The following is a 21,866-nucleotide window of genomic DNA, read 5'->3' as shown; positions in this document are numbered from 1 at the left end:
GGGGGTAAGGGGGGTAAGGGATAACCGTAACCCCTTACCGTCTCATAGAACCCTCCCCCTCTTACCCCCTTAACGTTTCATAGAACCCTCTCTCTCCTTGCCCCCTACCGTTTCATAGAACGCTCTCTCTCTTGCCCCCTTACCGTTTCATAGAACCCCTCTCTCTTGCCCCCTTACCGTCTCATAGAACCCTCCCGCTCTCTTACCGTTTCATAGAACCCTCCCCTCTCTTACCCCCCTTAACGTTTCATAGAACCCTCCCTCTCTCTTACCGTTTCATAGAACCCTCCCTCTCTCTTACCGTTTTCATAGAACCCTCCCCTCTCTTACCCCCCCTTACCGTCTCATAGAACCCTCCCTCTCTCTTACCCCCTTAACGTTTCATAGAACCCTCTCTCCTTGCCCCCTTACCTTTTCATAGAACCCTCCCTCTCTCTTACCCCCCCTTACCGTTTCATAGAACCCTCTCTCTCTTGCCCCCCCCTTACCGTTTCATAGAACCCTCTCTCTCTTGCACATCCTAAACTCCTAAACTACCGGTGCAGATAAAGAAATGAGGGGCCCAACACACACACAGAATATAGTTCCCCAGTTTCATCTTCGTCAAGGGTAATAATATACTGGGGAGAAACTATATCCGTGTGAGGATCCCTAATTTCCTTATAGTTGATTCTTGCCCCTGGTTGGGTAACTTTCCCCAAATTCACCGGTCTCCCAGAATTCACCGGTCTCCCAGAATTCACCGGTCTCCCAGAATTCACCGGTCTCCCAGAATTCCTGGTTGGAGGATTCCGGGATTTGCTGCTATATTCCCACGTAATACCAGGACATATCTAACCAGGATTTCTGGGAAACCTGGGGGAAGTTATAGGAATGTTGCAACCCTAGACCCAAGCCAGACAAACACACATTCTTATGAAATTGAAAATTCTATTTTTTAATTTAATAGCTAAGAACAGGAAATCTACAGGCTGTACAGGAGAACATTCCTCAGTCAAATGCCTATAAGAACACACAACAGCACATCATGAGAAACAATTGGTCATTTCAACAGCCAGACCCAGCCTGCCACCAGACAGGACAACATTCCTCAGCATGTCAAATGCCTATAAGAACACACAACTGCACATCATGAGAAACAATTGGTCATTTCAACAGCCTGACCCTACCACCAGACAGGAGAACATTCCTACACATAACTACAGACATCTGATTTCAATACCAAACATACAGCAACAAGACCACACCCTTTATGATAAGACAGCCCCCCCCCCCCCATCTCAAGTCAACTTGACATGAAACACAGTGTAGAAATGTCAGCAAGGTGCAAGGAAGGTTCATGATTGTGCGAGGATAACACACACGTACAGAAAATGCACACACACACACAACCTTCGTGCAGAGCTGTTTATACAGGTCTGTGTTTAAGCACGCTCTCAGCAAGCCTCTACAGGCTGTGGGAGATACAGGATCAGACCTATAAAACACTAGAACCAGGGTCGTGTTCAGTAGGGCACAACGTCGCAAAATGTATTGCAATGTTCATGTGTTCAAAGTTCAGGTAGTACCTCCCAGTTTATTGTGTTCTGTACCAACTGAGCACCGTGGAACTTAAAATACATGTATCTACAGCATGTGTGTGTGTGAGTACGTGCAGTTTGAGTCAGTTGGGATCCTGTGGGTTGTGGGAGGGCTTCTCTGGGTCTGTGTCTCCCAGGAATGGACAGGCTTTGTCAGCTGGGGTCTCCCAGGAATGGACAGGCTTTGTCAGCTGGGGCATCCGCTGAGCACCTGTCAGGAAATACATACAAATCTCAGCTGGAGACGTTAACCAACAAGAGTCCAGTATTCCTCAGAATGTGTGTTTCTATTGAACACGCGTTCATTTACACCTGCATTGCTTGCTGTTTGGGGTTTTAGGCTGGGTTTCTGTACAGCACTTTGAGATATCAGCTGATGTACGAAGGGCTATATAAATAAATTTGATTTGATTTGGTTCAGGACTCTGGTTAGCAGGCCACAGACTGGGGGTTACGGTTACCCCACTGGCCACAGACTGGGGGTTACGGTTACCCCACTGGCCACAGACTGGGGGTTACGGTTACCCCACTGGCCACAGACTGGGGGTTACGGTTATCCCACAGGCCACAGACTGGGGGTTACGGTTATCCCACTGGCCACAAACTGGGGGTTACGGTTATCCCACTGGCCACAAACTGGGGGTTACGGTTATCCTACAGGCTACAGACTGGGGGTTACGGTTATCCCACTGGCCACAGACTGGGGGTTACGGTTATCCCACTGGCCACAGACTGGGGGTTACGGTTATCCTACAGGCTACAGACTGGGGGTTACGGTTATCCCACTGGGCACAGACTGGGGGTTACGGTTATCCCACAGGCCACAGACTGGGGGTTACGGTTATCCTACAGGCCACAGACTGGGGGTTACGGTTATCCCACAGGCTACAGACTGGGGGTTACGGTTATCCCACTGGCCACAGACTGGGGGTTACGGTTATCCCACAGGCTACAGACTGGGGGTTACGGTTATCCCACTGGGCACAGACTGGGGGTTACGGTTATCCTACAGACTGGGGGTTACGGTTATCCCACAGACTGGGGGTTACGGTTATCCCACTGGGCACAGACTGGGGGTTACGGTTATCCCACTGGGCACAGACTGGGGGTTACGGTTATCCCACTGGGCACAGACTGGGGGTTACGGTTATCCCACTGGGCCACAGACTGGGGGTTACGGTTATCCCACAGGCCACAGACTGGGGTTACGGTTATCCCACAGGCTACAGACTGGGGTTACGGTTATCCCACAGGCCACAGACTGGGGGTTACGGTTATCCCACAGGCTACAGACTGGGGTTACGGTTATCCCACAGGCCACAGACTGGGGGTTACGGTTATCCCACTGGGCCACAGACTGGGGGTTACGGTTATCCCACAGGCTACAGACTGGGGGTTACGGTTATCCCACTGGGCACAGACTGGGGTTACGGTTATCCCACAGGCCACAGACTGGGGTTACGGTTATCCCACTGGGCACAGACTGGGGGTTACGGTTATCCCACTGGGCCACAGACTGGGGGTTACGGTTATCCCACAGGCCACAGACTGGGGGTTACGGTTATCCCACTGGCCACAGACTGGGGTTACGGTTATCCCACAGGCTGGGGGTTACGGTTATCCCACTGGCCACAGACTGGGGGTTACGGTTATCCCACAGGCTGGGGGTTACGGTTATCCCACTGGGCACAGACTGGGGGTTACGGTTATCCCACAGGCTACAGACTGGGGGTTACGGTTATCCCACTGGGCCACAGGCTGGGGGTTACGGTTATCCCACTGGGCTACAGACTGGGGGTTACGGTTATCCCACAGGCCACAGACTGGGGGTTACGGTTATCCCACAGGCCACAGACTGGGGGTTACGGTTATCCCACTGGGCACAGACTGGGGGTTACGGTTATCCTACAGGCCACAGACTGGGGGTTACGGTTATCCCACTGGGCACAGACTGGGGGTTACGGTTATCCCACTGGGCCACAGACTGGGGGTTACGGTTATCCCACAGGCTACAGACTGGGGGTTACGGTTATCCCACTGGGCACAGACTGGGGGTTACGGTTATCCCACAGGCCACAGACTGGGGGTTACGGTTATCCCACTGGCCACAGACTGGGGGTTACGGTTATCCCACAGGCTGGGGGTTACGGTTATCCCACTGGCCACAGACTGGGGGTTACGGTTATCCCACAGGCTGGGGGTTACGGTTATCCCACTGGGCACAGACTGGGGGTTACGGTTATCCCACAGGCCACAGACTGGGGGTTACGGTTATCCCACAGGCTACAGACTGGGGGTTACGGTTATCCCACTGGCCACAGACTGGGGGTTACGGTTATCCCACAGGCTACAGACTGGGGGTTACGGTTATCCCACTGGGCACAGACTGGGGGTTACGGTTATCCTACAGACTGGGGGTTACGGTTATCCTACAGACTGGGGGTTACGGTTATCCCACAGACTGGGGGTTACGGTTATCCCACTGGGCACAGACTGGGGGTTACGGTTATCCCACTGGGCACAGACTGGGGGTTACGGTTATCCCACTGGGCACAGACTGGGGGTTACGGTTATCCCACTGGGCCACAGACTGGGGGTTACGGTTATCCCACAGGCCACAGACTGGGGGTTACGGTTATCCCACAGGCTACAGACTGGGGGTTACGGTTATCCCACAGGCCACAGACTGGGGGTTACGGTTATCCCACAGGCTACAGACTGGGGGTTACGGTTATCCCACAGGCCACAGACTGGGGGTTACGGTTATCCCACAGGCTACAGACTGGGGGTTACGGTTATCCCACAGGCCACAGACTGGGGGTTACGGTTATCCCACTGGGCCACAGACTGGGGGTTACGGTTATCCCACAGGCTACAGACTGGGGGTTACGGTTATCCCACTGGGCACAGACTGGGGGTTACGGTTATCCCACAGGCCACAGACTGGGGGTTACGGTTATCCCACTGGGCACAGACTGGGGGTTACGGTTATCCCACTGGGCCACAGACTGGGGTTACGGTTATCCCACAGGCCACAGACTGGGGGTTACGGTTATCCCACTGGCCACAGACTGGGGTTACGGTTATCCCACAGGCTGGGGTTACGGTTATCCCACTGGCCACAGACTGGGGGTTACGGTTATCCCACAGGCTGGGGGTTACGGTTATCCCACTGGGCACAGACTGGGGTTACGGTTATCCCACAGGCTACAGACTGGGGTTACGGTTATCCCACTGGGCCACAGACTGGGGTTACGGTTATCCCACTGGGCTACAGACTGGGGGTTACGGTTATCCCACAGGCCACAGACTGGGGGTTACGGTTATCCCACAGGCCACAGACTGGGGGTTACGGTTATCCCACTGGGCACAGACTGGGGGTTACGGTTATCCTACAGGCCACAGACTGGGGGTTACGGTTATCCCACTGGGCACAGACTGGGGGTTACGGTTATCCCACTGGGCCACAGACTGGGGGTTACGGTTATCCCACAGGCTACAGACTGGGGTTACGGTTATCCCACTGGGCACAGACTGGGGGTTACGGTTATCCCACAGGCCACAGACTGGGGGTTACGGTTATCCCACTGGCCACAGACTGGGGGTTACGGTTGTCCCACAGGCTGGGGGTTACGGTTATCCCACTGGCCACAGACTGGGGGTTACGGTTATCCCACAGGCTGGGGGTTACGGTTATCCCACTGGGCACAGACTGGGGTTACGGTTATCCCACAGGCCACAGACTGGGGTTACGGTTATCCCACAGGCTACAGACTGGGGTTACGGTTATCCCACTGGCCACAGACTGGGGGTTACGGTTATCCCACAGGCTACAGACTGGGGGTTACGGTTATCCCACTGGGCACAGACTGGGGGTTACGGTTATCCTACAGACTGGGGGTTACGGTTATCCTACAGACTGGGGTTACGGTTATCCCACAGACTGGGGGTTTGTTATCCCACTGGGCACAGACTGGGGGTTACGGTTATCCCACTGGGCACAGACTGGGGTTACGGTTATCCCACTGGGCACAGACTGGGGTTACGGTTATCCCACTGGGCCACAGACTGGGGGTTACGGTTATCCCACAGGCCACAGACTGGGGGTTACGGTTATCCCACAGGCTACAGACTGGGGGTTACGGTTATCCCACAGGCCACAGACTGGGGGTTACGGTTATCCCACAGGCTACAGACTGGGGGTTACGGTTATCCCACAGGCCACAGACTGGGGGTTACGGTTATCCCACTGGGCCACAGACTGGGGGTTACGGTTATCCCACAGGCTACAGACTGGGGGTTACGGTTATCCCACTGGGCACAGACTGGGGGTTACGGTTATCCCACAGGCCACAGACTGGGGGTTACGGTTATCCCACTGGGCACAGACTGGGGGTTACGGTTATCCCACTGGGCCACAGACTGGGGGTTACGGTTATCCCACAGGCCACAGACTGGGGGTTACGGTTATCCCACTGGCCACAGACTGGGGGTTACGGTTATCCCACAGGCTGGGGGTTACGGTTATCCCACTGGCCACAGACTGGGGGTTACGGTTATCCCACAGGCTGGGGGTTACGGTTATCCCACTGGGCACAGACTGGGGGTTACGGTTATCCCACAGGCTACAGACTGGGGGTTACGGTTATCCCACTGGGCCACAGACTGGGGGTTACGGTTATCCCACTGGGCTACAGACTGGGGGTTACGGTTATCCCACAGGCCACAGACTGGGGGTTACGGTTATCCCACAGGCCACAGACTGGGGGTTACGGTTATCCCACTGGGCACAGACTGGGGGTTACGGTTATCCTACAGGCCAGACTGGGGGTTACGGTTATCCCACTGGGCACAGACTGGGGGTTACGGTTATCCCACTGGGCCACAGACTGGGGGTTACGGTTATCCCACAGGCTACAGACTGGGGGTTACGGTTATCCCACTGGGCACAGACTGGGGGTTACGGTTATCCCACAGGCCACAGACTGGGGGTTACGGTTATCCCACTGGGCACAGACTGGGGGTTACGGTTATCCCACTGGGCCACAGACTGGGGGTTACGGTTATCCCACAGGCCACAGACTGGGGGTTACGGTTATCCCACTGGCCACAGACTGGGGGTTACGGTTATCCCACAGGCTGGGGGTTACGGTTATCCCACTGGCCACAGACTGGGGGTTACGGTTATCCCACAGGCTGGGGGTTACGGTTATCCCACTGGGCACAGACTGGGGGTTACGGTTATCCCACAGGCTACAGACTGGGGGTTACGGTTATCCCACTGGGCCACAGACTGGGGGTTACGGTTATCCCACTGGGCTACAGACTGGGGGTTACGGTTATCCCACAGGCCACAGACTGGGGGTTACGGTTATCCCACAGGCCACAGACTGGGGGTTACGGTTATCCCACTGGGCACAGACTGGGGGTTACGGTTATCCTACAGGCCACAGACTGGGGGTTACGGTTATCCCACTGGGCACAGACTGGGGGTTACGGTTATCCCACAGGCCACAGACTGGGGGTTACGGTTATCCCACTGGGCACAGACTGGGGGTTACGGTTATCCTACAGGCCACAGACTGGGGGTTGGTTATCCCACAGGCCACAGACTGGGGTTACGGTTATCCCACTGGGCACAGACTGGGGTTACGGTTATCCTACAGGCCACAGACTGGGGGTTACGGTTATCCCACTGGGCACAGACTGGGGGTTACGGTTATCCCACTGGGCCACAGACTGGGGGTTACGGTTATCCCACTGGGCACAGACTGGGGGTTACGGTTATCCCACAGGCCACAGACTGGGGGTTACGGTTATCCCACAGGCCACAGACTGGGGGTTACGGTTATCCCACTGGGCACAGACTGGGGGTTACGGTTATCCTACAGGCCACAGACTGGGGGTTACGGTTATCCCACTGGGCACAGACTGGGGGTTACGGTTATCCCACTGGGCCACAGACTGGGGGTTACGGTTATCCCACTGGGCACAGACTGGGGGTTACGGTTATCCCACAGGCCACAGACTGGGGGTTACGGTTATCCCACTGGCCACAGACTGGGGGTTACGGTTATCCCAATGGGCACAAACTGGTTAAATCAACATTGTTTCCACATCATTTAAAAAAATCAACATGGGGAAACATTGGGGTGGCAGGGTAGCCTAGTGGTTAGAGAGTTGGACTAGTAACCGGAAGGTTGCAAGTTCAAGCCCCTGAGCTGACAAGGTACAAATCTGTCGTTCTGCCCCTGAACAGGCAGTTAACCCACAACCTACTGAGATTGCAAAACAATTCCTAGAATGAGGTGCACATGTAGTTGAGAAATCCAGCTTTTACCGTCAGTTTATGTTTCAAAGTGCAACAAAACCTTCACTAACCATGAGCCTCGTGGTCTGTATCGTCCAATCACAGAGCAGATACAAGTCACGTGACATGTTAGCTGCTATAAGGTTTCATCATGCGTTCTCTAACAGACCACGTGACTTGTATCTGTTCTGTGATTGGACGATACAGACCGCAATGCTATATGGGATTCGTTGTTTTTTTGCCTTCTAACCATGTACACAGTGTTGAACCATTGACTTTTAAAAATATATATAATAACCGTTTTTGTAAAGAGATTTCTAATCTTCTGAATTAATGGTTCACACCACTTTTGTAGCTATTCACCACTTGGAAACACGGTAATATGCATGTTATAATTTGTGTAGGCTGAAAATGAGTGGCCGTGTCAATTCCTAGAACCATAACCCGCGGAAAGAGGGACGTTGCAGCCCGATAGAGGGAGAGGGAGAGTGAGAAAGGGGGAAAATAGCTGACCTAAGAGGAGAGGTTACGTAACACACCAGCTGCCTGTGAACTCTTGAGTATAGCATTTCACAGTCAGCTGCTGTTGACGACGCACTGAAGAGAGACAACAAGTCACCAACCAGTTGATCGCCACCTCTAAGGCATTTCTAGTCGATCACCAAACATTTCTGTAAAAAAAACAACGATAAAGCCTTGTGTTCCTTGTTATTCATATCACGCTGTTGGTGGTAGGTGCACTTGATTCACTCTGCGCGCAGGGTAGGCAAACTGTTGCCATTTTTGAACCGTTTCATGGGTACAAACTGCTTTCCTGGTGGGCCCAGAGAGCAAATCAAGTGTACCTCTGGCCAATCGGATGGCTTAGATGACCGTGTCTGCAGTAACGTAGCGGGCAAAAAAGAAAGCTACAGTAAAGTTGGTACTGTGAGATTTCAAAATGTTTAAAACCACGACTAGAGAGAGAGACTGTCAACGAATAGAGCAAAGAGCTGGTGAATAGAGCATAGAGCAAAGGGCTGGTGAATAGAGCATAGAGCAAAGGGCTGGTGAATAGAGCATAGAGCAAAGAGCTGGTGAATAGAGCATAGAGCAAAGGGCTGGTGAATAGAGCATAGAGCAAAGGGCTGGTGAATAGAGCATAGAGCAAAGGGCTGGTGAATAGAGCATAGAGCAAAGGGCTGGTGAATAGAGCATAGAGCAAAGGGCTGGTGAATAGAGCATAGAGCAAAGGGCTGGTGAATAGAGCATAGAGCAAAGGGCTGGTGAATAGAGCATAGAGCAAAGGGCTGGTGAATAGAGCATAGAGAGGGCAAGAGGAGCAAAGGGCTGGTGAATAGAGCATAGAGCAAAGGGCTGGTGAGCAAAGGGCTGGTGAATAGAGCATAGAGCAAAGGGCTGGTGAATAGAGCATAGAGCAAAGGGCTGGTGAATAGAGCATAGAGCAAAGAGCTGGTGAATAGAGCATAGAGCAAAGGGCTGGTGAATAGAGCATAGAGCAAAGGGCTGGTGAATAGAGCATAGAGCAAAGGGCTGGTGAATAGAGCATAGAGCAAAGGGCTGGTGAATAGAGCATAGAGCAAAGGGCTGGTGAATAGAGCATAGAGCAAAGGGCTGGTGAATAGAGCATAGAGCAAAGGGCTGGTGAATAGAGCATAGAGCAAAGAGCTGGTGAATAGAGCATAGAGCAAAGGGCTGGTGAATAGAGCATAGAGCAAAGGGCTGGTGAATAGAGCATAGAGCAAAGGGCTGGTGAATAGAGCATAGAGCAAAGGGCTGGTGAATAGAGCATAGAGCAAAGGGCTGGTGAATAGAGCATAGAGCAAAGGGCTGGTGAATAGAGCATAGAGCAAAGAGCTGGTGAATAGAGCATAGAGCAAAGGGCTGGTGAATAGAGCATAGAGCAAAGGGCTGGTGAATAGAGCATAGAGCAAAGGGCTGGTGAATAGAGCATAGAGCAAAGAGCTGGTGAATAGAGCATAGAGCAAAGGGCTGGTGAATAGAGCATAGAGCAAAGGGCTGGTGAATAGAGCATAGAGCAAAGGGCTGGTGAATAGAGCATAGAGCAAAGGGCTGGTGAATAGAGCATAGAGCAAAGGGCTGGTGAATAGAGCATAGAGCAAAGGGCTGGTGAATAGAGCATAGAGCAAAGGGCTGGTGAATAGAGCATAGAGCAAAGGGCTGGTGAATAGAGCATAGAGCAAAGGGCTGGTGAATAGAGCATAGAGCAAAGGGCTGGTGAATAGAGCATAGAGCAAAGGGCTGGTGAATAGAGCATAGAGCAAAGGGCTGGTGAATAGAGCATAGAGCAAAGGGCTGGTGTTTTTATTAGTGAGTTTATGTTTACGTTCTTACTCAGCACTGTCAACACTTTGTAATCAACACTTTAATGAGCTATTCAAATGCACATTCTCCCTACTTCCACTCAGCACTACAACCAACACTGCAGCAGTAATGAATGAGAAGGAAAGTGTCTCTATAGGCTTGTGTTGTTATTATTAGCAGCTTGGGTCTTTTTTAATATCAAGGAATATTTCACTTTCTCTGTTCATAGGAGTAACAACATGAATTTGTGCACAAGGCAGAAATATTGCGGTTTGACTCAAGTTTCGCCATCAGATGGAAGATGGTGTCCCTTGTTGGTCAGTGTCAGTGGAGGAAAGGGAGAGCGGAGGGATGTTGAGAGACGGACCCTCAGTCTGCTGCTCTCTCCCTCCGCTGAGACTGACCATCAGATGGAAGATAGTGTCCCTTGTTGGTCAGTGTCAGCGGAGGAAAGGGAGAGCGGAGGGATGTTGAGAGACTGACCCTCAGTCTGCTGCTCTCAGCCCTCCGCTGAGACTGACCATCAGATGGAAGATAGTGTCCCTTGTTTGTCAGTGTCAGCGGAGGAAAGGGAGAGCGGAGGGATGTTGAGAGACTGACCCTCAGTCTGCTGCTCTCAGCCCTCCGCTGAGACTGACCATCAGATGGAAGATAGTGTCCCTTTTTGGTCAGTGTCAGCGGAGGAAAGGGAGAGCGGAGGGATGTTGAGAGACGGACCCTCAGTCTGCTGCTCTCAGCCCTCCGCTGAGACTGACCATCAGATGGAAGATAGTGTCCCTTGTTGGTCAGTGTCAGCGGAGGAAAGGGAGAGCGGAGGGATGTTGAGAGACTGACCCTCAGTCTGCTGCTCTCAGCCCTCCGATGAGACTGACCATCAGATGGAAGATAGTGTCCCTTTTTGGTCAGTGTCAGCGGAGGAAAGGGAGAGCGGAGGGATGTTGAGAGACTGACCCTCAGTCTGCTGCTCTCAGCCCTCCGCTGAGACTGACCATCAGATGGAAGATAGTGTCCCTTTTTGGTCAGTGTCAGCGGAGGAAAGGGAGAGCGGAGGGATGTTGAGAGACGGACCCTCAGTCTGCTGCTCTCAGCCCTCCGCTGAGACTGACCATCAGATGGAAGATAGTGTCCCTTGTTGGTCAGTGTCAGCGGAGGAAAGGGAGAGAGGAGGGATGTTGAGAGACTGACCCTCAGTCTGCTGCTCTCAGCCCTCCGCTGAGACTGACCATCAGATGGAAGATAGTGTCCCTTTTGGTCAGTGTCAGCGGAGGAAAGGGAGAGCGGAGGGATGTTGAGAGACGGACCCTCAGTCTGCTGCTCTCAGCCCTCCGCTGAGACTGACCATCAGATGGAAGATAGTGTCCCTTGTTGGTCAGTGTCAGCGGAGGAAAGGGAGAGCGGAGGGATGTTGAGAGACTGACCCTCAGTCTGCTGCTCTCAGCCCTCCGCTGAGACTGACCATCAGATGGAAGATAGTGTCCCTTTTTGGTCAGTGTCAGCGGAGGAAAGGGAGAGCGGAGGGATGTTGAGAGACGGACCCTCAGTCTGCTGCTCTCAGCCCTCCGCTGAGACTGACCATCAGATGGAAGATAGTGTCCCTTGTTGGTCAGTGTCAGCGGAGGAAAGGGAGAGAGGAGGGATGTTGAGAGACTGACCCTCAGTCTGCTGCTCTCAGCCCTCCGCTGAGACTGACCATCAGATGGAAGATAGTGTCCCTTTTTGGTCAGTGTCAGCGGAGGAAAGGGAGAGCGGAGGGATGTTGAGAGACGGACCCTCAGTCTGCTGCTCTCAGCCCTCCGCTGAGACTGACCATCAGATGGAAGATAGTGTCCCTTGTTGGTCAGTGTCAGCGGAGGAAAGGGAGAGCGGAGGGATGTTGAGAGACTGACCCTCAGTCTGCTGCTCTCAGCCCTCCGCTGAGACTGACCATCAGATGCAGGCACCATATTAAAAAATAAAACATTATAAAATTAAATGAAATAATAAAAGCTAAAAGCTTGACATTTTGACTCAGAAAAGGTTGGTGACCACTGCAGTAAGGACACACACACACACACACACACACACACACACACACACACACACACACACACACACACACACACACACACACATCAGGGGTCTCTCACCCTCTGAAGACCAAAGGGAAGGGAAGGCTGGTAGATGAAGACTGGGCTGTTTGTCACAGTCCTCCAGCGAATCAGGGAGCGGCACACCACTGGTCTCCGGTAGAAACAGACATAGTCCCGCCCCAACAATGGGGCCACTCCCATAAAGGATCATAGCGGCCAATGGGATGGTTTCTCCTCTAGGACTGATCACCGCATTCAGGATACAGCCCACCCTGTAACACAGACACACCAAGCCCACACACTTCTGTCTGAAACACACAACACACACACACACACACACACACACACACACACACACACACACACACACACACACACCATACTTGCTGTGTTGATAGGATAACAGTAATAATTCAACTGACTCTAACCAGAATATAAAGAGGAGTGGGAGGCCACGGTGCACAACTGAGCAAGAGGACAAATACATTCGAGTGTTTAGTTTGAGAAACAGACTCCTCACAAGTCCTGCAAAGAAAAAAACATATCTCAGACTGGCCAATAAAAAGAAAAGATTAAGATGGGCAAAAGAACACAGACACTGGACAGAGGAACTCTGCCTAGAAGGCCAGCATCCCAGAATCACCTCTTCACTGTTGACGTTGAGACTGGTGTTTTGCAGGTACTATTTAATGAAGCTGCCATTTGATGACTTGTGAGGCGTCTGTTTCTCAAACTAGACAAATCAAATCAAATGTATTTATATAGCCCTTCGTACATCAGCTGATATCTCAAAGTGCTGTACAGAAACCCAGCCTAAAACCCCAAACAGCAAGCAATGCAGGCGTAGAAGACAATCTAGTGTACTTGTCCTCTTACTCAGTTGTTCACCGTGGCCTCCCACTCCTCTTTCTATTCTGGTTAGAGCCAGTTTGCGTTGTTCTGTGACGGGAGTAGTACACAGCGTTGTACGAGATCTTCAGTTTCTTGGTAATTTCTCACATGGAATAGCCTTCATTTCTCAGAACAAGAATAGACTGACGAGTCTCAGAAGAAAGTTCTTTGTTTCTGGCCATTTTGAGCCTGTGATCGAACCCACAAATGTTGATGCTCCAGATACTCAACTAGTCTAAAGAAGGCCTGTTTTATTGCTTCTTTATAATCAGGACAACGGTTTTCAGCTGTGCTAACATAATTGCAAAAGGGTTTTCTAATGATCAATTAGCCTTTTAAAATGATAAACTTGGATTAGCTAACACAAGGTGCCATTGGAACACAAGAGTGATGGTTTCTGATAGGCGTACAGAGGCCCATTTATGTAGATATTCCATTTTCATAAAAAAAGCCGTTTCCAGTTACAATAGTTATTTACAACATTAGCAATGTCTACACTGTATTTCTGATTAAGTTGATGTTGTTTTAAATGGAAACATTTGGACACAACAAGGACATTTCTAAGTGACCTTTTGAATGGTAGTGTACACACATGGGTGATAATTGATTCATAGATGATGTGTCTATCTCTGTTTGCAGAGCATGTATTAATGTCACCTATGACTCAGCAGGATAAACAAGACATGAGGGGAACTAGATCAGTGCTGCTTGTCCCAGCAGGATAAACAAGACATGAGGGAACTACATCAGAGCTGCTTGTCTCAGCAGGATGAACAAGACATGAGGGGAACTAGATCAGAGCTGCTTGTCTCAGCAGGATGAACAAGACATGAGGGAACTACATCAGAGCTGCTTGTCTCAGCAGGATGAACAAGACATGAGGGGAACTAGATCAGAGCTGCTTGTCTCAGCAGGATGAACAAGACATGAGGGAACTACATCAGAGCTGCTTGTCTCAGCAGGATGAACAAGACATGAGGGAACTACATCAGAGCTGCTTGTCTCAGCAGGATGAACAAGACATGAGGGAACTAGATCAGAGCTGTTTGTCTCAGCAGGATGAACAAGACATGAGGGAACTACATCAGAGCTGCTTGTCTCAGCAGGATGAACAAGACATGAGGGAACTACATCAGTGCTGCTTGTCTCAGCAGGATGAACAAGACATGAGGGAACTAGATCAGAGCTGCTTGTCTCAACAGGATGAACAAGACATGAGGGGAACTACATCAGAGCTGCTTGTCTCAGCAGGATGAACAAGACATGAGGGGAACTACATCAGAGCTGCTTGTCTCAGCAGGATGAACAAGACATGAGGGAACTAGATCAGAGCTGCTTGTCTCAGCAGAATGAACAAGACATGAGGGAACTAGATCAGAGCTGCTTGTCTCAGCAGGATGAACAAGACATGAGGGAACTAGATCAGAGCTGCTTGTCTCAGCAGGATGAACAAGACATGAGGGAACTACATCAGAGCTGCTTGTCTCAGCAGGATGAACAAGACATGAGGGAACTACATCAGAGCTGCTTGACTCAGCAGGATGAACAAGACATGAGGGAACTAGATCAGAGCTGCTTGTCTCAGCAGGATGAACAATACATGAGGGAACTAGATCAGAGCTGCTTGTCTCAGCAGGATGAACAAGACATGAGGGAACTACATCAGTGCTGTGTGTCTCCTTGGATGAGATAGGGACTGACCAGTCCTGTAACACTAGCTATACATCAGGGGTCACACACACACACACACACACACACACACACACACACACACACACACTCCGTACCTGATGAGCGTAGGGAAGAGTTCGATGCCGTAGAGTACAGAGACAAACACAGTGGTCTGCATACACAGCTTCCCCACCAGGGCCAGAGTCATCACCAACCCTGGGACAGCTACACACACACACACACACACTGTTGGATCACTGGAGGTGTGTGTGTGTGTGTGTGTGTGTGTGTGTGTGTGTGTGTGTGTGTGTGTGTGTGTGTGTGTGCGTGCTTACCGTAGAAGCGTGATGCGAGCAGGGACAGCAGGCAGAAGGAGCCACTGAGGAACAGGGATAGCATGCTGATTGGGCGTCTGCCCCAGCGAGCCAAAAGGAATGGGACGAGCAGGCAGGGAGCCTCTGATAGGCCGCTGAAGAACTGAGCCAGGAAGACATCCACCCCGAACCGCCCGACATTCATACAGATACCGTAGTACGTCAGGGCTGATGCTAACCTAACACACACACACACAGGGGGGAAAGACGCATCAGACAAATACTGTAGAACAGACCTGTCAAATAGAATACAGAGGTAGAATCTGACAGCCTCTCTCTCACACACACACACACACACACACACACACACACACACACACACACACACACACACACACACACACACACACACACTGACCTACCCAATGTAACTCAAGATGACCAGGCGCAGTAGGATGGTGGGACTTCTCATGTGTCCGCAGTGGGAAAGTGTGTGTTCCTCCCATGTTTGTGTGTCTGCCTTTGGTGTGTGTGTCTTATTGTCAGGTGTGTCAGTCTCCAGTGGGTGTGTCTCACTGTCAGGTGTGCCAGTCTCAAGTGGGTGTGTCTCACTGTCAGGTGTGCCAGTCTCAAGTGGGTGTGTCTCACTGTCAGGTGTGCCAGTCTCAAGTGGGTGTGTCTCACTGTCAGGTGTGCCAGTCTCAAGTGGGTGTGTCTCACTGTCAGGTGTGCCAGTCTCAAGTGGGTGTGTCTCCAGGTGGACTTCCTGCAGGTCCTTCCCCTCTGTGTCCAACAACTAGGTCAGAAAGACCACAGACAGGCTTGAGTTGGGTTAGGGAACACTGATGTGTGTGTGTGTGTGTGTGTGTGTGTGTGTGTGTGTGTGTGTTTGTACCAGGTCTAGAAAGCGTTTGTCCTCAGGACTGTGTCTCCTATACCCCTCCAGAGTCTCTGCTCTCCTCTTCAGGAGCAGCCAGTGAGGAGACTCAGGAATAGAACTGAGAGAGAGAGAGAGAGTTATCATTATTATTTCTCTGTCAAACTACATTCCTATTTGCATAAGAATACCACACTATAGTCAACTCTGAACACTGTGTGTTACTCACTAGTAGAGAGGCAGAGAGAGGATCTGTGGTACAGCCAGTCCCAGGTGTAGCTGTGTGTGTGTGTGTTACTCACTAGTAGAGAGGCAGACTGAGGATCTGTGGTACGACCAGTCCCAGGTGTAGCTGTGTGTGTGTGTGTGTGTGTGTGTGTGTGTGTGTGTGTGTGTGTGTGTGTGTGTGTGTGTGTGTTACTCACTAGTAGGTAGGCAGACAGAGGATCTGTGGTACGGCCAGTCCCAGGTGTAGCTGTGTGTGTGTGTGTTACTCACTAGTAGAGAGGCAGACTGAGGATCTGTGGTACGGCCAGTCCCAGGTGTAGCTGTGTGTGTGTGTGTGTGTGTGTGTGTGTGTTACTCACTAGTAGAGAGGCAGAGAGAGGATCTATGGTACGGCCAGTCCCAGGTGTAGCTGTGTGTGTGTGTTACTCACTAGTAGAGAGGCAGAGAGAGGATTTGTGGTACGGCCAGTCCCAGGTGTAGCTGTGTGTGTGTGTGTGTGTGTGTGTGTGTGTGTTACTCACTAGTAGAGAGGCAGAGAGAGGATTTGTGGTACGGCCAGTGCCAGGTGTAGCTGTGTCCAGGTGTGTGTAAGGTACGCCAGCGGTGCCAACGCCATCATACCCAGGCTGAAGGAGAAGGACAGGAGGGCCGGGGGCCAAATACGATACCTGGGAAGACTCCATTCCACACCTACACACACACACACACACACACACACACACACACACACACACACCTTCCATGTGTTACAGTGTATGATTTACTGTGTGTGTGTGTGTGTGTGTGTGTGTGTGTGTGTGTGTGTGTGTGTGTGTGTGTGTGTGTGTGTGTGTGTTTTCTTTACCCAGGCTGAAGCTGCAGATATTGATACAGCAGCAGGAGACCCCGGCCAGACAGCGCAGGGTGAGGAAGAGGAGGGCGTGAGGAAGGACTGCCGGCAGCACAGCAGTCACGGCATTAACACACACACACACCAGCAGCACTGCTCGCTTACCGTACCTAGTCACGCGTGCGCGCGCGTGCGCGCACACACACACACACACACACACACACACACACACACACACACACACACACACAGACACACACGCACACCTTACATGTGTTACAGTGTATGATTTACTGTGTGTGTGTGTGTGTGTGTGTGTGTGAGAGAGAGAGTCTCACCTGTCAGAGAGAGCTCCTCCGAACAGAGATCCCAGCAGAAGGCCAGTCATGTAGATGGTCTGACTGTACGACATCACCTCCGGATCCATACACACTGTACCCTGTAACACACCCTGACGTTTGTACCAGATAATGTCTTAGTAATCTAGCTCTATGTCCTCAGCCCCGGGCGATATTGACGATATTTCCCTGTTGTGAAACGTCTTACCATGTGACACTCCTTTTAGTCACTTACTTTCTATTGTTGTTCCAGGGCGAAGCGTTTCGTTCCGTTGCCGAGGGGAAGCGTTTCGTTCCGTTGTCGAGGGGGAAGCGTTTCGTTCCGTTGCCGAGGGGAAGCGTTTCGTTCCGTTGCCGAGGGGAAGCGTTTCGTTCCGTTGCCGAGGGGAAGCGTTCCGTTGTCGAGGGGGAAGCGTTTCGTTCCATTGTCAAGGGGAAGCGTTTTGTTCCGTTGTCGAGGGGAAGCGTTTTGTTCCGTTGCCGAGGGGAAGCGTTTCGTTCCGTTGCCGAGGGGAAGCGTTTTGTTCCGTTGTCGAGGGGAAGCGTTTCGTTGTCGAGGGGAAGCGTTCCGTTGTCGAGGGGAAGCATTTTGTTCCGTTGTCGAGGGGGGAGCATTTCGTTCCGTTGTCGAGGGGGAAGCATTTCGTTCCGTTGTCGAGGGGGAAGCGTTTCGTTCCGTTGTCGAGGGGGAAGCATTTCGTTCCGTTGTCGAGGGGGAAGCGTTTCGTTCTGTTGTCAAGGGGAAGCATTTCGTTCCGTTGTCGAGGGGAAGCGTTTTGTTCCGTTGCCGAGGGGAAGCGTTTCGTTCCGTTGTCGAGGGGAAGCGTTCCGTTGTCGAGGGGGAGCGTTTCGTTCCGTTGTCAAGGGGAAGCGTTTTGTTCCATTGTCAAGGGGAAGCGTTTCGTTTCGTTGTCGAGGGGAAGCGTTTTGTTCCGTTGTCAAGGGGAAGCGTTTTGTTCCGTTGTCGAGGGGAAGCGTTTCGTTGTCGAGGGGAAGCGTTCCGTTGTCGAGGGGAAGCGTTTCGTTCCGTTGTCGAGGGGGAAGCGTTTCGTTCCGTTGTCGAGCGGGAAGCGTTTCGTTCCGTTGTCGAGGGGAAGCGTTTCGATGTCGAGGGGAAGCGTTTCGTTCCGTTGTCGAGGGGGAAGCGTTTCGTTCCGTTGTCGAGGGGGGAGCATTTCGTTCCGTTGTCGAGGGGGGAGCATTTCGTTCCGTTGTCGAGGGGGGAGCATTTCGTTCCGTTGTCGAGGGGGGAGCATTTCGTTCCGTTGCCGAGGGGAAGCGTTTCGTTCCGTTGTCGAGGGGAAGCGTTCCGTTGTCGAGGGGGAGCGTTTCGTTCCGTTGTCGAGGGGAAGCGTTTTGTTCCGTTGTCAAGGGGAAGCGTTTCGTTTCGTTGTCGAGGGGAAGCGTTTTGTTCCGTTGTCAAGGGGAAGCGTTTCGTTCCGTTGTCGAGGGGAAGCGTTTCGTTGTCGAGGGGAAGCGTTCCGTTGTCGAGGGGAAGCGTTTCGTTCCGTTGTCGAGGGGGAAGCGTTTCGTTCCGTTGTCGAGGGGAAGCGTTTCGATGTCGAGGGGAAGCGTTTCGTTCCGTTGTCGAGGGGGAAGCGTTTCGTTCCGTTGTCGAGGGGGAGCATTTCGTTCCGTTGTCGAGGGGGGAGCATTTCGTTCCGTTGTCGAGGAGGAAGCGTTTCGTTCCACTGTGTAACCCATTACAGTATATCATGTCTCTATGACTAATAATCAAACTGGTTGTTTCCTAACACACACACACACAGTGATACATCTGACATACATTCTGGGAGTGTTTACTTGGTCAGTGAGTGTGTAGATGGCTCTGTAACCAGGTTACCCCGGCTATTTCTATGATTAAGTGTTCATTGACTCATCAATTGTTTTTCGAGGGGAAGTTGGAGTACAAACAGGAGGAATGCAATGCGGCCTAATCAGTGTTGATGACATTATATACTATCTGTTAATAAACTAAAGCTGGATTCAACTGGGTCTGTGAAACCCAGGTTGTACATGCAGCTTCTTGATGTTTACACTGATTTAGACCATTATAATAACTGCCAATCATGTAGAAACAGGTAAAACTTTTGCGGTTTACTCACATTCTCTCTTTCCGTGTCGTTCCCACCCGTAACCTCATCCTGTTGCGGTAGCAATAGCTGTAAAAGTGATCCGTTTACCTCGCGCACCTCCCATGTAGTCCAGTTCTGTGTATGGGCACTAGAAGATAATTCTCCAAAGGTTCGACTAGCGGCCGGTAACTCACCCGGGACGTTATTGCACGAGGAGGTTGCTCTGCTAACGGCGAAGAGGTCGAGGAAGAAGAGAAACGCCATGAAGAAGAATATGAGCGCGAGACGCCAGTACACCGCGAACTGCAACGGAGCCATAGTAGTAGGCGATTCTCTTTCACTATCTCTCTCTGCTTACCGCCTCTCTCGCGGTGTCACCGGACTGGTTTGATCGTAAAACTCCCAAGAACTCCCAGTCAACTGACTCCTCGGCGGAAGAAGTGCTGAAACAGCAAAGTCTAATCATAACAAATCGTGACGTCGTGGTCTGGACCTATAATCTAGTGTCGTGCACCAGATTTCCAGAGGACAAGGTTACCTAAACCTATACCTTCTCTAGAACTACACAACTTCAATTCTCCTTCTCTCTCTCACGTCTCTACTCTCTCCTTCCCATTCACTGTCTCTCTCAATTCAATTCGAGGCGGCAGGTACCCAAGTGGTTAGAGCATTTGGCCAGTACCGAAAGGTTGCTGGTTCGAATCCCTGGGCTGACAATGTAAAATTCTGTCGTTCTGTCCCTGAACGAGGCTGTTGACCACCATTGTAAATAATAATTTGTTTTTAACTGACTTGCCTAGTTAATAAAAAAGGAAGAGGGGCTTTATTGGCATGGGAAAAGGCTACGGGAAGTAGTTTGGGGAGCTGCGTTTTTTAAGAGGGGGGGGGGGTGAAGTGGGGTGTGTAGAAAAAAAAACTCCAGTTGAAACACATTTACTTCTACACCATTTTAAAACTCTAAAATGCTATTTAGAGAACAGCAAAAAAACTAATGAAATGTCCCCCCAGACATTATCACCTCAATATTAAGTTTATATTAGGTCTGGCGTGCGGATTGGCGTGTACAATGTACTTCTCAACCTCGTCATACATAGGCTACATTGACCCGTTTGGCCTACTTGTGTAACAGTGCATAATAGCTGCATAAGAAACGCTATCAAGGGCTACTTCAAATACAGACATCAATGTGAAAGTCACTGGAGCATAAAACAGCTCACTGCGAATGAAAACTACGATAAATCCCACAAAATGCATTGAAGAACAAGGCATGGGAATGCATTGAAGAACAAGGCATGGGAATGCATTGAAGAACAAGGCAAGGGAATGCATTGAAGAACAAGGCATGGGAATGCATTGAAGAACAAGGCATGGGAATGCATTGAAGAACAAGGCATGGGAATGCATTGAAGAACAAGGCATGGGAATGCATTGAAGAACAAGGCATGGGAATGCATTGAAGAACAAGGCTAGGGAATGCATTGAAGTACAAGGCATGGGAATGCATTGAAGAACAAGGCATGGGAATGCATTGAAGAACAAGGCAAGGGAATGCATTGAAGAACAAGGCATGGGAATGCATTGAAGAACAAGGCAAGGGAATGCATTGAAGAACAAGGCATGGGAATGCATTGAAGAACAAGGCATGGGAATGCATTGAAGAACAAGGCAAGGGAATGCATTGAAGAACAAGGCAAGGGAATGCATTGAAGAACAAGGCATGGGAATGCATTGAAGAACAAGGCATGGGAATGCATTGAAGAACAAGGCATGGGAATGCATTGAAGAACAAGGCATGGGAATGCATTGAAGAACAAGGCATGGGAATGCATTGAAGAACAAGGCATTGAAGAACAAGGCATGGGAATGCATTGAAGAACAAGGCAAGGGAATGCATTGAAGAACAAGGCAAGGGAATGCATTGAAGAACAAGGCATGGGAATGCATTGAAGAACAAGGCATGGGAATGCATTGAAGAACAAGGCATGGGAATGCATTGAAGAACAAGGCTAGGGAATGCATTGAAGAACAAGGCTAGGGAATGCATTGAAGAACAAGGCATGGGAATGCATTGAAGAACAAGGCATGGGAATGCATTGAAGAACAAGGCAAGGGAATGCATTGAAGAACAAGGCAAGCATCAAAGGAATTCATTAGGACTACAATCGACAGGGACGCATAAAGACAACAACAAAATCCACCAAGGAATGAAGAAACATCTACACATTAAGGCCACGCCCATGATTCATGGTAGACATAGTGGAGCTCCGTGGGGTGTCCGTACAGGTAGACATAGTGGAGCTCCGTGGGGTGTGGCTGAACAGACAGCGCCTCCATACAGGTAGACATAGTGGAGCTCCGT

At 51.0% G+C, this 21,866-nt stretch overlaps 1 protein-coding gene across 2 annotated transcripts; it reads right to left on the bottom strand.

The window, feature by feature from the left end:
* Positions 1–921: 921 nt before the first annotated feature.
* Positions 922–20,102, bottom strand: LOC115119879 (solute carrier family 22 member 13-like). 2 transcript variants are annotated; one of them, XM_065025892.1, is made up of 10 exons: positions 19,538–20,099; positions 17,433–17,533; positions 17,110–17,264; positions 16,787–16,955; positions 16,056–16,158; positions 15,583–15,956; positions 15,182–15,399; positions 14,963–15,071; positions 12,342–12,592; positions 922–1,791 (listed from the first exon to the last, which is right to left on the bottom strand). In XM_065025892.1, exons 1-10 carry the CDS (start codon positions 19,823–19,825, stop codon positions 1,664–1,666), a joined length of 1,896 nt encoding a protein of 631 aa, XP_064881964.1. In that variant the 5' UTR covers positions 19,826–20,099; the 3' UTR covers positions 922–1,663. The 2 variants fall into 2 exon arrangements, with proteins under 2 accessions (XP_064881964.1, XP_064881965.1); XM_065025893.1 differs by lacking the exon at positions 922–1,791 and having other exon boundaries at positions 12,440–12,588; positions 19,538–20,102.
* Positions 20,103–21,866: the final 1,764 nt, after the last annotated feature.

This window comes from Oncorhynchus nerka, linkage group LG12 (assembly GCF_034236695.1).
Source record: "Oncorhynchus nerka isolate Pitt River linkage group LG12, Oner_Uvic_2.0, whole genome shotgun sequence".
NCBI lineage: Eukaryota > Metazoa > Chordata > Actinopteri > Salmoniformes > Salmonidae > Oncorhynchus > Oncorhynchus nerka.
Note: the sequence above shows the minus strand (reverse complement) of the source record. Positions and strands in the feature narration are given on the sequence as shown.

Coding starts and splice junctions, on each gene's coding strand:
- LOC115119879 (XM_065025892.1), bottom strand. CDS start 19,825: ATGGCTCCGTTGCAGTTCGCGGTGTACTGGCGTCTCGCGCTCATATTC. Junction 15,072..15,181: donor GCTCGCATCACGCTTCTACG/GTAAGCACGCAC, acceptor GTGTGTGTGTAG/CTGTCCCAGGGTTGGTGATG. Junction 12,593..14,962: donor CTCTTCCCTACGCTCATCAG/GTACGGAGTGTG, acceptor TGTGTGTTTCAG/ACAGAAGTGTGTGGGCTTGG.